Source organism: Barbatula barbatula (genome assembly GCF_947034865.1).
Source record: "Barbatula barbatula genome assembly, chromosome: 11".
Classification (NCBI taxonomy): Eukaryota; Metazoa; Chordata; class Actinopteri; order Cypriniformes; family Nemacheilidae; genus Barbatula; species Barbatula barbatula.
Window position 1 is genome coordinate 15,064,118 of NC_136774.1, and position 16,030 is coordinate 15,080,147.

General features: G+C 38.7%; 1 protein-coding gene across 1 annotated transcript in view; it reads left to right on the forward strand.

Moving 5' to 3' along the window:
• The window catches only part of slc16a1b (solute carrier family 16 member 1b), a 30,341-nt gene extending 14,440 nt beyond the window's left edge, over positions 1 to 15,901 (forward strand). The window contains exons 2-5 of the mRNA XM_079467163.1: positions 9,247 to 9,538; positions 11,987 to 12,130; positions 12,676 to 13,470; positions 13,599 to 15,901. Coding sequence (XP_079323289.1) covers positions 9,322 to 9,538; positions 11,987 to 12,130; positions 12,676 to 13,470; positions 13,599 to 13,834 — 1,392 coding nt within the window. The 5' untranslated portion in view covers positions 9,247 to 9,321 and the 3' untranslated portion in view covers positions 13,835 to 15,901. The remainder of the gene's footprint in view (positions 1 to 9,246; positions 9,539 to 11,986; positions 12,131 to 12,675; positions 13,471 to 13,598) is intronic.
• Positions 15,902 to 16,030: the final 129 nt, after the last annotated feature.

A 16,030-nucleotide genomic window follows, 5' to 3' on the forward strand; every position in this document is an offset into this window, starting at 1 on the left:
CGACAGTGAGGTAGACTGTCGCTGAAAGGGGGGTTCAAATTCATGACCCTTTAAAAAGATAGACCGGGGGATTTTTTCAGAAAATCTGAATAAGAATGGAGTGTGAACTGGCCTGGGGCCCGTCTGTCTGGCTCTTCATTTAGTTGTATACATCTCTTTTATTTAAACGCAAATTAAAGACATTCTTAACATTGAGCTGAAGAGAAGTCTTTCACTAAAGTCGTTGCTCACATGTAAGTGTTTAGCGCACATTAGTCAACCGTTTTGTCCTCAGAACCCAGAGGAAAGCGCTGTGATGCATCATTGAGAGACCAATGAGGGATTTTTTTAGATTAGATTCAACTTTATTGTCATTACACATATACAAGTACAGTGTAACGAAATGTAGTTTAGGTCTAACCAGAAGTGCAGTTAGCAAGTGCAGGATATACAGTTAGAATAAATACAGAATACAATATGAGAGAATATAATACAGTGGGCATGGACTATAAAAATATTTTGCAGTAGGAATGTTCTATGGATGGGTGTGTTTGACTCTTAGGGCTTAAGACTTTGTAAAGATGTTTTGCGCTCGCAAATCACTTGGTGGGTCTGTGTACTTTTATATCACGTGTTTGCAAGCATGGTAGTACCAGGGTTCGTGCTGGGAGGGAAGGAATGCCACAGATTTGCTTTATGCTTCATTAAACAAAAAAAACGTTATAGCGCACAGATTTGAAAATGCAAGTCAGCAAAACCTTAAAGGCAGGATAACACGGTTTGTCATGCATTCTGACTTTACACCGTTGGTGCTGGCTTCTCATGCTTAACATGGTCAACTTGTTAAAAACGACATATGACTTAGTATTTCATATGACATTTCACGTCAAGCTTATAATTTATCATTAAATGTTCATAACTCACTAATATTATACCCCGTATAGGTTTTTCAATGTTGAAAAGATTAGTAAGGTTGGGGAAAAAAGAAAAATAAATAAAAACTGCTTTTAAACCTGGGCGACATGAAATCAAACAAAAACCAAACATACAAAACGCAACGTATACAGTCTGTGATATATGGTTTATGTTGTTTATTTTGTTCTACATTTTCTTGATTCGAAACACAAGCATATAGGTCTAATTTACTCTAGTGAAAGTCTATTCTCAAGCCGACGGTTAACAAGCCGACAGCGGAGAAAACGCACTGCTGTTCTCTAACTCCCCATAACAAAACCCAGATCTGACAATACCTGGCTTTTTTGTTTATAATGTTGATAATAACAAACAGGCTTGATACCTCCATGCCGACGGATAATAAAAACAAAGACGGAGCCATTGTAGTGCTTGTTGTCCTGTTTATTACGGGACCCTAATTTTTATTTACAGGCGACGACCCTATTTGAAGTTCGTAGAAGGAAAATACTGGCTTTAGGTGTGGAAAATGTACCAGTCTTATGCTAAGGCCAAACTTATTGACATTAGTTGCAGGGAAATGTACGGTTAAATGTTTCAAGTTAGTGAAATCAGCATAAGTTAGCATAATCTTTTTCTAATAACCGAACAACCGCTCCGAACAGGTTTTGGTAATAAAGGAATAAATGAATCAATCATCTAATCATTTAATATTACATTGGTATTTTTATACCAACTTATATACAAGTAATGTTAACGGATTCTGTGACTCACGTTTTCAAAACATTACAATATGGTGATGTTAGCAGAGCATAACAGCGATCCGTCAGGCCGCCATGTGTGAACTTAAAATATTTAAACTAGCTTGCGATCTGACTGAACAAAGATTTAGGAACACATACAAATTATTTTGTATATTTTCTGTATATTGTAAAGTAATTACAGATGATGCGAAGAAGCGTTAAATAAGACAAGACAATTCTAACCCTGTTGTGACGCAGTTTTTTATTCTAATGAAAAATACAAATGGCATTTACAATTTTTGAATAATTATTGTGGATTGACAGGGTTATAAAATTTACTGCGTACATAAATGCTAATAGTTTTCGTACTAAATTGTATAGTCTGTTATAGTCACCATCACATTTACATTTTAAATTGTCATTTAGCTTTTATCCAAAGCAATTATAACAACATAGGAAACAAATTACATAAGTGCATCAAAACTAGTCCATTAAAGCCTAGCACAGTATACAAAGCTAAGAACAGTGAGGTTAGTATATTTAACTTTTTTAATAAGAAGAAAGAAAGGGAAAATAATTGGCTTATCAATCAGCGACGTGTTGACGGAAGAGATGCATTTTCAGGTTTTGTTTTTAAAGATGGCAACAGTCTGCTGATCTTGTAGCAGCAGGCAGATCATTCCACCAATGTGGAACAGATCCAGAGAAGGTACGGGAGAGTGACTTTTTTCCTTTTTGGGATGGTAGTCGTTGTTCCTTTTCAGATCGCAGGGATCTGGCAGGAACATAGGTCTGCATTAGCGAGTGGAGAAACGATGGTGCGGATCCGGTGTTGGTCTTGTAGGCCAGGAGCATAGCTTTGAACTTTATGCGGGCGGCAACAGGGAGCCAGTGTAACCTGTTGAAGAGCGGAGTTACATGCGCTCTCTTCGGTTCATTGAAGACCACTCTTGCCGCCGCATTCTGGATCATCTGGAAAGGTTTGATTGTGCAAGCAGGAAGTCCAGCCAGAAGCGCATTGCAATAATCCAGTTTGGACAAGATAAGAGCCCGGACTAGGACTTGCGTAGAGTGTTCTGATAGGAAAGGTCTAATTTTCCTAACGTTGTACAGGATGAATCTATTAGGAGACTGAAGTTAACGGAAGGTCCTGTTCTGCAAAATTATGTGAACCTTTTAGTCATTTGGATGGTAGCTAAAAGTGATCTGCGTGAAGATTCCAGATCAGAGACAGTGTAGTAAATTTGATTTACTGATTTACTGTCATTACTTGTGTACTTTGGCTGACACCATCTTTAAAGGGGAGGTTGTAAAGGGTGCTCTAGTTAGTTGGGCAATAAAATTGCATCGCAAGTGCCATAATGAATAAAGCATCAGTGGATATCCAGAAAGATCTGAGGGTGTGTCATCCTGTCATCAGATAACTTTAGCAATGTTTGATTCCAGTCATTTTGGCTTGTAGTTGCATCAGTTGCTATTGTAATTCACACTTTTCGTCAAAAGAAAATACTTACTAAAGCATGCTGGAAGTAGATATGTGCCGGTGTTCAGTAATACGGTACACCACAGTAGTGAAAATGCACTGTAGTGTAAATGCAGGCACGTCACATCACTCCGAAGAAAAATTAGTCTTTTCTTTGAAAACAAGCCTCACGTGGAGCAGAATGGGGGAAGGCGGAGCGCTAGAGACTTAAGGTCACGCCAAAAATGTTGCTTTGTTTTCTTATCAGGCGTAGCTTGTAGTAAAGAGTGGCGATTATATCACACTGTCAACCCTCCTTCCACCACTGATCGAACCCTCATAGCCGTCAGAGAAACAGTTAAAACTACATAAACATATCATGTTTTATGCTTACATTGCACATATGTAAGAGACAGATGATCTGTTTTTGAATAGGTTGCCTGTGAATGTATTTAAAATAATGTAATGAGAACTTACAATTGCTATACTTGTGGTACGTAAACGCGTGCTGCGCGCCTCCCCCAGCTGCTGGCAGCTCGAACCGCCATAAACACTAGTACTAGGAGCTGCAGACCTGAGAGATGCGCGCGAATGTTGAGACCTGTGCGTGTCTACATAAAAAAACAGTGGGAACGAAGCGCCGAGGGATGGAAAATCACGTTGTCTATGAATGGCTGGGCCAGCGGCACGTACATACTTTGCGCAGTTATTAGCGTGTTCTGTACAGTAATGAAAACGGATGGCTTCACAACAAATTGTGCACTTGCAGAAATTCTCCCAAATATATTTTGAGGTCACACAAGTTAAATTTGGGAGAATATGCAACTAGAATGGTTGCCAATGGCCTGAGGATATTTTGTGCTCGCGAGACCAGTCGGATATTGACACACCCCTAATATTAATAGTGCCACTGCGAAAACTGCATGGATTATATTGCCATTTGCATTCCTGACATTTGAAGAGCTTGGTCCACTAGCTATTCTAAAGTTTGCATCTCGTAATTTAACAAATGAGTGGGGCCTTTTGTGAACATTGGTGACTTCTTGACACAATAATATTGTCATTTGCGTTTCAAAATCATTTTTGAACCCTTAATGTTTCAACACAAGTTCTTCAATAACCCGATGGATTAATCTTTAGTAATATGTTTTTGCAAGCTTTTCATACACTTAAGAAATGATTCACTAAAGAATGTATACCAGTTAATCGACACTGTTCTTACGTGGCTTAAGTCAAAGTCAGTGGAAAACAAAAGCGCTTATTTAGATATCTTGAGGTCAGTCACCCATTCAATAGTTTTTCCTGTCACCGATTTCAGTTAGATTAAATGTACACATTTCTACTTTATTAAAAAGGCAGCAGGGAGCAATGCATATATGGCCCCAGTTGATCTTGTTCTGGGGTTTAGTACCTGCCCTATAGGCCCTTTTTGAGTGGATAAGGAAAGAGGTCATTGCTTTAATGTGCTAGAGTTAATATTTTAATACCCAAAGGTTCTGTCACAAACACTAGCATCAAAATTAAATAACTCACTTCTTCATTTCACTGGCTGGGCTTTTCTAAATGTTCCTCAAGCTTTTAATATGGTTTCACCTTCAGTGATTTGTCTGATATTTCTCACAGGAAGCTGCTCGACACAGACTATTGAATTGACAGATTACACATCCAGTCAGGGATAACGCGTAATTTATGTTCATGCATAGGACCTACGCCGTAGCTGTGCGTAGCCAGACATGCACTTCTCCAAAAACACGGGTCGCAAGTGCTGTGATTGATCTGTTTAAACCCCTCCCTGATTTCTTTCTGAAAAGTTCAGCTAGTGTGTGTATGAGCTTTTCCGTGTTCAGATGTTTTTTCATGTGCTAGTTTTTGGAATGTATTTTAGGATTTGAAAAGGCTAAAAATATTGTTTATTCCATGTGTCACTTTGGAAGTGGGATGTGGTAGGATTGTTGCCAGGAACTTTGTGTGTCAGTAGTAGTTATTTCCTTACAGATTTCAGTATTATACGTGATAAGCTTTCTCAATACTTGATTAGAGACCAGAGGTCAAGAACATGCAGCTGTCTAGAACTTTAAATCATTATCATCTGTTTAACGGTTTGGCCTAGTATGACTCAACATCATGTTGATGCTGTTCTAAGAACAGTAGGGACTTTAAGGAACAGCTGCGGATGGAACGGCAACGGCGTTCCGTCATTGTATTGAAGTACTCCGTGGCGTTGTACTGTAACTGTCTACAACGGGAGAATAGAGGGTTTGCCGTAGTGTTTACTACGTGACAAATTAGACAAATAAAGGTTATGTTTAATGTCTGGTGACACTGTATTTTTAACAGTATTAAATTCTATCTTTGGTCTTTTAAAGTGGTGCACCCTTCACATACCCGTAGATTCTTTAGTTTGGTCATATTTATAAGAGATCCGACTGGTCTTGCGGTCTTATTATTAAATAAAGAAAATCAATAAATGATGGTAACCAACAATCCAAGCAATATTAGACAGATTTACCATAAACACAGGACACGCTAATAACTGCACAAAGTATGTGCGTGCTGTGAGCTACAGTGACCGGCCTGCCCATTCCTAGACAGCACGATTTTCCATCCTGCGGTACTACTTTCCAACTGTTTTTCTATGTAAACACGAAAATGTGTTAGACGGACATGTTTCAACGTTCGCGCACATAAGCACTAATATCTCGATATTGCGATGTATCGCAGTCCTTATCCGTGCAATATGAGAATAGATACGCTGTGGCAAATATAAATATTTTTATTGATTAATAAAACAAGACACTCTAAAAATATTTCCACAGGTTATTACTTTGTGGGTCCACTGAGTGCCGCTTAACACGCATATGAGGTATAAGATATAGAATTAAAATGGGAGATTGTTACAATGAAATATATAGTTTCCGTGAAATAAAACTCAAGATTTTTTGGTCATTCCTCCCGCCTATAGCTTGATGCATATTTGTGAATGTACATGTGCTTTGATTTAAGGGGAAAGGTTTTGTGGACTTGAACAAAGAGACGAATGTTGCACTTAACCTTTTCATGGGCATTTTTTTCATAGTCAGGCAGATATTGTGATATATTGCAAAGATTTGCCAAACAATATATGGATTATCATAGTATTGCCGCATCATGATATTTTGGGTATCGTGAGCCATGTACCACTATTGGTACTGATCGTGAGGTGCCATGTGATTCCCACCCCAGCTATGAGGGTTCAGTCAATGGAGGAAGGAGGCTTGACAGTGTGAAATGATCGCCACCTCTGCTAACACGAGCACTATGCAAAAGCTACGCCTATTAAGAAAACAAAGCATACATTTTTTGTCGTCATTTGAAAATATTTAGCAGTGTTTACATATTGTTTATTACTGCATGATATATTCATTAAATTAGAAGTTGTGTTTCATAATGTACAAGTTGATTTTATAATGTCCAATAGGGGACTAAAAAAGTTGTTAGGAATCTGATTTTCATGATAAAAAAAACTTCAGAAGTACAAAGATAATACCTTATACATCCAGCTCGTTTTAAAGAGAACGTTTAACATTGTAAAGAAGTCAGAATGCATGAAACACCGTTGCACAGACTCTTTAATGTAATCTGTGTTCATATGTTTTTTTAGGTGATGAGTAAATGATGACACAATTTCTATTTTTGGGTGAACCTTCGATAGCAAAACAATCTTTAGGCACTTACAGGAACAATTCACAAGAAAGGATTCATTTATTCACCCTCAAGTTATTCCGATTACAAAACGTACACACATTATTTGAATACATGCGTTTAGGGTTGACCGCTTCACATGTTTATCAGGCATTGTGTTGAGGCATGATGGAAGCATTACTTCAGTGCCACAGTAGAACGAAATTTTAAACCAGCTTAAAATGGGTCCATGCCTTAGCTAAGCAGTTTTTCTGCAGTAGCAGGTTTGTGCCACTTACACTAGAAGCTATTGACCTTTTAGCAGTTAAATCTCAACACACTGGTTAACACTAACAGTAAGCTTGATTAATAACCTTGATAAACAACTGCCCCTCACTGTTCACATCTGTACCAATGTCGCTTTTGAAAACGGCATTTGACGCTGTAGCTCAACTGGTAGAGCATGGAGCTAGCAACGTAGAAGTCATGGGTTTGCATTCTCATTAATAATGGTGCACTAAGTTCTGGACACACCTTATATACACTTTGAATGGCAGGAATGACTAGTATGTGACAGTTGTCTGTTTAATACTATGGTTCCACATATACAAATGACATAGTTAGGGCTGCACGATAAGGGCCAAAATGACAATCACGATTATTTTGATCAATATTGAGATCACGATTAATTAGCACGATTATTTGTTGATTTTAACCAAAACAATTTTTTATTGTCACACAAGCTAATTACATTTACTGCCTTCACATCCATATTGTGCAACATTCCTGCTAATGTACAGATATGTGCATCAAAATAAAATAGGTCGCTATTTTAAACGCTCTATTTCCCCTCTGCGTTTTCTGTACATCGCAGGTAGTGCCACCTTTGAAAAATAATTACGCGAGGGGATCACGTATCGTTTATCCAGAGTGTTGACCAAGAATTTGAAGCCTTCGTTTGTCACCGTGTTTATTGAGCACATGTCTTTAGCCAAATGAAATGCGACTGCATTCGTTATTTCACTGTGTCTTTGGGAGGTGGATGGGTATGGTGATGCGCTAAAGAGGCTCGCTTCGATGGATGTCTGAGTTGATGTTGTGGGATGATTAGTCTTTGCAACGCATTTCTTCGCCCTCATACATTAATCGTATTGAACTTTATGGTGTTTTTTTAAGTGGTTAAAGAGGTTCGTTGTGTTGCTTTGTGGTGCCAAAACAACTTTATGGCACTCTTTGCATATGACCTGTTCTTGTTTTGTGTCACTTGCCTGAAACCCAAAATGTTTCCACACAATGGATGACGATCCGATTCTCGGGACAAGCCCCTCGGCCGCTCCCTCTGCTACGTTAGACATTTTTTCTTTGTTAAGATAGATTATAGCCTGCTATCTGTTGTGGTATTTTCCTCACGCTACTCTGTCTTCTGTCTGTGACTGTCTACATCTGGAAACTGACTGAGCTGCTGCGCGCTGCAGGGAACAACTCTTATTGGTGCATGGACGCACGTGATCAGACAGCGGCTTTACAGCGCGCTAGACTGGCTTTAAAAAAAAAAAAACTTTAATACAAAGCGTAAATGAATGACGCATTTTAAATATCGCTCGATCACGCGAATTTGATCGTGGGAAGCCAAAATCGTGATCGTGATTAAAATTCGATTAATTGTGCAGCCCTAGACATAGTATCATAACAAACATTACATGACAAAATGAAACCTTAGCCAACAGAGAGAAATTGTTGACCCACTGTCTCTTTCCTCGGATACATGACCCTGCTTTCACTGCGGCCCTGTGAGGGATTTAGCTTTGACCCCTAAATGCATGCCGCCCTAAGAGCGGCATCTCAACACACCCGAAAAGGACTCGAAAGTTATAGGATTTTTTATTTTTAAATAACACATCAACTAACTTGCAGATCTGAAACATCATGTTGAAAACCTGTGTCAAATGTGGGAAAATGTTAGATTATAATAAATATTACTATAGTATAAAAAGCAATTCTGTATGTAGCAATAAAGCAATAAATAGCAATAAAGTATTTTATTGCTATTATTTTATTGAAAAGCACTCTGTGGCCCCTCGTGGTCTGTGAAAGGTGAATATAAATAAACCTTACTTACTCTCTTACTTACTTTGTTGAATTAGCGGCATGGAAAGGACATTGGATTTGTTTGACCTTACGTCAGAAGTTTGTAGTAGTATTATCTTGTATGTTTGTGTGTTTTGACATCACATCAGTTAAAGTGTAACGGAATATAGCTGATCCGTTGAAACTTCAAAGCATTTACGCAATGTATTTGTGCATGCTTCACCTTTACATGCTGTACTCTTTCTCATGTTGCCCTGTTTGCGTGGATAAGTTCCCAGTCAGGACTGCAGTGGTGACCCTGAGAGACTTGAGGCCAGATGCCAGTTTATCAGTTTTGAGGAACTATTGTGAATCTGTTTTTCTTTAATGGATCTCCTCATCTCTCTTTTTCTCTCCCCACAGACTGACTCTTGGTGCTTGAAGCTCATCTGATAATTTTCCTCATCATCATCATCATCACTGTGTGTGTGTGTTAAGATGCCTCCAGCGACAGGAGGGCCGATTGGGTACACGCCTCCGGAGGGCGGATGGGGCTGGGCGGTGGTCGTGGGGGCCTTTATCAGCATCGGGTTTTCCTATGCCTTCCCCAAGTCCATCACGGTCTTCTTCAAAGAGATCGAGGTGATCTTCAATGCCACCAGCAGTCAGGTATCATGGATCTCCTCAATCATGCTGGCTGTCATGTATGCAGGAGGTCAGTGTCATTTACTACTCTTACAACTTACTCATCGCTTTTTTGTCTGGTAAAATAACCTTAGAACCTAAACCCAGTTGTTTGATCAAGCTCTGAGCTGATGTTCACTGTGTCTTCGCTCCTAATGAGGACTGTACCGACACGTCTGCATGTAGTTTACCTGGTTTTTACACTGTTGGTGAAATTGTAAAGAAGAGGTAGGAGTGAACTTGCTGATATTCCTTCAGGCAGTTAGGAGTCTTCATTTTTAAAGCGCTTCCATCACGTGATGTTGGATTGTAAATGCACTACGTTGTTTTGTTTGTAAGCATGCGAAAAGGAATGATAGTTAAAAACCACCACGTCACAAAAGGTGCGTGGGTGAGGGCGGGATTGATCATTGATGTCACTTCCTGGAGTTGAACTGGGTCTGTAGTTTCCCACACACACTAAGAATAGTATGCATGTACCACTGCACGTATATTGTGAATCTATTTGTTACTGTGTTTGCTTTATGTGGTTCTTGTCACACTAGGTTTAAGTTGTAGTCTGTAAATCATCTTATAGACTTCAAAAAATGTGTGTCTCACCTTTCCCAAATTCACAATGCTTATAGTAATGATTCATAATTTAAGTGCTCGGGTGGATCTTGCGGGAAATGTCAGGTCGCCTTGAATGGGTGTGGTTGGCATCGGAGCCGGCTTTCAGACTGTTGCCCGTTTTGAATGGCCACTGTACTGGTTATTTTTTAAGCAGATTTGGCAACCCATGGGCTATTCATCTGTGCATAGAAACGTCTAATGAAGATGGTGCAAACGAAACAAAAGGTGCAGGTTTTTGCTTGAAAGCATGCTTAATGGACTGGTGCAGACTATGTATTTTAGTGGCGCACTGGTTCCTCGACCGAAAGCCTATGCGTTTTTTACATACACCTTTGGACGAGCTCAAAAAACAGGAACTGTGAGTAATAAAAAAAGTGTTTAAAAATGTATATTTTCTAGTTTATATATCGTAAAAGTGTAAAAATACATATAATTGTCAATCTGCACACACGTGTATGTCTGCTCTTCACTGTTCAGGTGAGAATTAACACGTGAGTGGAAAACAAAATCTAGTTTGGTCACCCACATCATTTACTTCTGCTGGAAGGTCAAATCCAGAGTCACATTGGGTCTGGTTATTTCCTGCAGGGCTGTGCGTGTGCGCACGTCATTCTCACTTGTTCCTATTGGCTGATGGTAGCACTGGTGCTATATAATATTTCTCTGTGATCTCACTGGACTGTTTCCAGCTCTGCCTTCAAAGAATACTTTATTATTAGTGTGACTGCAGTAGTTTTACATTTCAAATTCTCTGTAAAAATACCTTCTAGCTGCTCACAGACTACAAATCTGAAAGCCACTTCTGAGTCTCCATCTCTCTGTAATACTGCTTGTGTATCTGAATGACTGGTGTCTTTGTCTGGAAGCTCTGGTGCTACACAAAGCCTGTCAGAATGAATTAAAGCGAGGCATTTGACAGGGAAGAGCAGATTGCGTTGAACTCCGACTGGATGCAATACATTTATGGGAAAGTTCATGTTCATGGTCCACTTCATGTTAGATTACGAAACAGCAGTGACGGATTGCTAATATTATTATATTGTGTCAAACTCTACTACGTCACATGTGTTTATGTTTAAAATTCTTAGTTTGTTCGTACATTTTAAAATGCTGTGGTGTCTTACCTTGTAAGTAAAGTTATTCAGCTCACTGCCAAAGTTTAAGGGCTCCGAATGGGCCCTTTCATAAGCATAGCACAGCAGCAATGAAGCAGACTTTATTCACCAACAACACTTTGGCTATTTCACCTTTCAGAAACCAAACATATTTTCCTTCCAGATGATTTTTGTTGGAGTTGTCTTGCAATGTCATGTACACTACAGCCTATGAAAATAACATGTTTAAATTAAAAAGTAGCCTGTTACCCTGCTAATGCATTTTAGTTTGAAACATGGTAGTAATTGCTAAAAAATCATGTTGGGACAGTAAGTTTGAAATGTGGTTGCCACACACACACACACACTCACAGAGAGAGAGTCAGTTCCTGTTGTGTGCTGGTTCAGGCTTATCTTCTGCTGATCAAGGTTTTCTCCACTTCGGGTCGACGCATCACATGTGCAAATGTGTCTGTCTGTGTGTCTCATCCTCTAAATTGTCTCCTGTGTCCTTAATACCAATGAACGGATGGCTTCTGTTATAGCTCCATCTAGTGGTGAAACAACACAGTGCAATACAATGTCTTTATTAGCATTTTTATTAGCATGAATGGACGTTTAGAAGAATTTGGTCTTTAATCAAAATGATCTCAGTCAACTTGCATAACATTTTTAGGATTTTTAATGGACAATCGTAAAATCACTCAATAATTGTTCTATATTAAGCTTTTTTATTTTATGTATTTTTTAACATCACTTTTTTCTCTTAACAGGACCAATCAGCAGTATTCTGGTGAATAGGTTTGGTAGTCGGCCAATCATGATTGCCGGAGGCTGTCTCTCTAGCACAGGATTGATTGCCGCATCCTTCTGTAACTCAGTTGAGGGTCTTTACTTCTGTGTGGGAGTCATAGGAGGTAAACACATTGAAAAACACTGTATCATATAACATTTATTGTAAAGTCAAGGAAAGACGCTTTTTAAAAACACCACAAAGTCAACATGCAGCCAAGAGTGAACCTGTAATATCACCAGTTATTATAGTTTTGAATTTAGTTTTATTGTAGTTTTATTTATTATTTTGAATTATCTTTGTTGAATTATTAAATTGTAGTTCTCGTGTTCATTTTAATTGAATTTTTTGTAATTTTGCAATGTCAATTTTTTGTCATTTATGTGTTTATTTTTAATATTGCTATCCAAGTAGAATTTATTTTAATTTCAGTTTGTATCTATTTTTACTTAATATTGTTTTATTTATTAATAATTTTAGTGTTCAAATAATATTTAGTCAGATTTGGATTTAATTTACCAGAAATGTTTTTAGTTTAGTGATGGAGATTCTTCTGAAACATCTTTTCTTTTTCTCTGTGAGTTGGACTCAGACTATCAAACTGATTTTAAACTGTATTAGTTTTAAAATCGTGCCATGCAAGCGTTCATTCTCTTACCTTTTTTTTAGGTCTGGGCTTAGCTTTCAATCTGAACCCATCATTGACCATGATCGGCAAATACTTCTACATGCGGCGGCCCATAGCCAATGGCATCGCGATGGCGGGCAGCCCGGTGTTCTTGTCCACACTGGCTCCGCTGAACAGCTGGCTGTTTGATCAGTTCGGGTGGAGGGGCAGTTTTCTCATCCTGGGCGGAGCTTTGCTAAACTGCTGCGTAGCAGGATCATTGATGCGCCCCATTGGACCAAAAGCCCAACCCGCTAGTTCAAAAGACAATGAGGGAATGAACCACCAAGAGAAAAAGACTGTCTTGCAAACCATAAACAGCTTCCTGGATCTGACGTTATTCACTCACAGGGGCTTCCTGCTGTACCTGCTCGGAAACTGCATCATGTTTTTTGGCCTCTTCGCACCCCTCGTCTTTCTCAGCAATTATGCGAAGAGTAAAGACATTTCCAAGGACAAAGCTGCATTCCTGTTGTCAATCCTGGCCTTTACGGATATGATAGCTCGGCCATCCATGGGTTTGGTGGCCAACACACGCTGGGTCCGTCCACGTATACAGTACTTCTTTGCCGCATCTGTACTGTATAACGGAATCTGTCATGTGTTCGCGCCATTTTCCACCGATTACGTCGGCTTCTGCATTTATGCTGTGTTTTTCGGTGTGGCGTTCGGGTGGCTCAGTTCTGTGTTGTTCGAGACTCTGATGGATCTCGTGGGGGCTCAGAGATTCTCCAGCGCGGTCGGGTTGGTCACTATTGTGGAATGTGGGCCTGTGCTGCTGGGACCTCCATTACTGGGTAAGGCTTCATGTTTTGTAGGATTTAAGAATTGTTAATTATAATTAATTCTGCAATAAAAACGAATATGTTTACTTAAAAATATTTCTATAAATTTACAACGCTGTTTTTCTGTTTGGCCCCTACAGGAAAACTCAATGATATATACCACGATTATAAATACACATATTACGCATGTGGCGTAGTCCTGATAGTGGCCAGTTTGTTCCTGTTTGTGGGAATGGGAATCAACTACAGGCTACTGGACAAAGAGAAGAGGGAGGAGAGAAAAGCCAAGCTAGAAGGACGAGACGAAGAGACAAATGTAGACAATGCCTTGAACGAGAAGGCGAGGGAGGCTGACGGAGAAATGTCGGAGGCGTGAGCCTTCATTTCCAAAATGTATACGAACACTATATAACGTGAACACACTAACAATCCACGTCTTCCAGTTCCTGCCATCCAAAACAACACAAACATGAGAGTTCACCTCTATTGAGCCTTTTAACAGCACAAAAGACATTCGGGTGCCAATTTTTTTTTCTCTTTACTGCTTTCATGGACAAACCAACTAATACGGTCACACAAACACATTTTTCTATTGTAACGACTTGAGCTACGTTTAAACTGAAGTTTCTGTACACACCTTTGTCTGGTATGTTATGGCTATAAAGCGCATTCCTAGGTTGATTTCTATATCATTATAGAGATGGCACACAAATAAACAAAGTCGGTTTTCATCAGTGTCAGCATCGCCATGGTAACAGTACTATATTTAGTTTGTGTTCTTCATATAAGATCAGGTCAGATGTATATCAGACTAAGATACACAAATGTTTATGGAATGTTTTTGTGTATGTGTGTATTGTCTGCGGTTCTGATTGGCTAGTTGTGAATACTACACAGCTTTGTGTAGTCTAGATTTTACGTCATAGTGTTTTTTGTGTGTCCTGTTAAATATGATCTATTGTTTGGCAGGTTGCTTCTTTCTGTACACCTCAGCCGAGCGTCGCCTTCACCTTGTTCTGATGTCATGATGTCGCATTGGTTCTCAAGCATGTTACTCCGTCTCATCGCCCAACTGTGTTTCTCTTTCACCATGGAGATTTCCACGGTAACGGTTTTAGAAACCGGCAGTCAGCATACTTGTGTACTGCTCTGTGCAATTCTCACTTTAGAAGAATTTGCTTATCAAGTTGTATTTTTGCTTGTGTATTTCATTTGCAGTCAAAAATGTTTTTTTGTCTTTTATGCACTAGGAAAAATGCCACTAGGGAACATGCATATAGGAGATCATGCTGTGTGTATTTCCATCTCAACCTTTGCCCACATTGTAATTGTTTCATTATAGCTGCCAAAAGCTCTTGTGCCTTGGAATGTGCGCCTTTTGATTTACACACAAGTATTTGTATTTAAACCTAACAAGACTAACCTCAAAACACTCTTTAACAAATGTTCGAATGATAAGAGCGCGAACATTTATTAATTTTGTGTCCTGATAGTAATTCGCTCTTTATGTCACATTTATTTGCACAATGAAGCATATTCAAAAAATCTAAACAGGTGAATGCAATACCAAAGCAGAATTTACTTCTGTGTTTTAAAAAGTACATGCGTACTAGAACAAGCTACAAAAGAAAATTGAAATAATTGTTGTTTTAAGATCCGATAGGTTGCTCTGTTTTACTAAAGGGCTGCATTTGATGAGTTTGCTTCCAAAATGAGATGACTCCATTTTTAAAAGATTAAAAAAAACATGTTTTTATTTATAAGCTATATTTCTTGAGTCATTATGGCTCAAAACTAACCAACTGCAGTTTGATTTATATTAATCTAACTGCACAATAAAAACTGGATTTTGTTATTTTTTTTTAAAAACGAGGTTATCTCACTTTGGAACCAAACTCGCCATTTTTAATATGGAGTGACTAGGTTGGCAAAAGGGAGGAAACACTCCCTGCTGGTGGCTGGAGGACATTGCGCCACTGCCATCTAGCAACAAATGTATTTTTATAGCAAACAATATGGGGTTTCTGGGATCAATGTGAAAGCATAGCACGTGGCTATTTTTGTGTAGCGCATTAGGTAAGTTGTACACTGGGGTAATTCATACTCGTGTCAGTGTTTCAACTTCTAATTATGTGAAGGAAAATTATGCTGTATTGAGAAAACGGACAATCCTGAGAAAATGGATATCGTGTTAGTAGATACATCACAAAAGTCATACTAACATGGGTTTGTTAACTGACTGAGGCAAAGAAAGCGAGCGTGTGTTTGTGCACAAATTCTTTGCAAACTGATCTCATGATTTAGGAGAGTGGGTCTGGCTTGCCCTTATATGGGCAAAGGATCTAGTAAACGGTATGAATAATAGTATTTTTTAGACATTTAAAATTTCGAGTGATATTTTGTATGTTTGATGTTTTGTCTGGACGAGCAAATCAATAAACTTAAAAAAAATGCAAATGCGTTTTATTACTGTGATTGCAATATATAAATTAAAATAATAACCATGAATTGTTGCAGTATATATATATGAGAAGAGTTTGTTTCCAAAATGAGATAACTAATTTGCTAAATT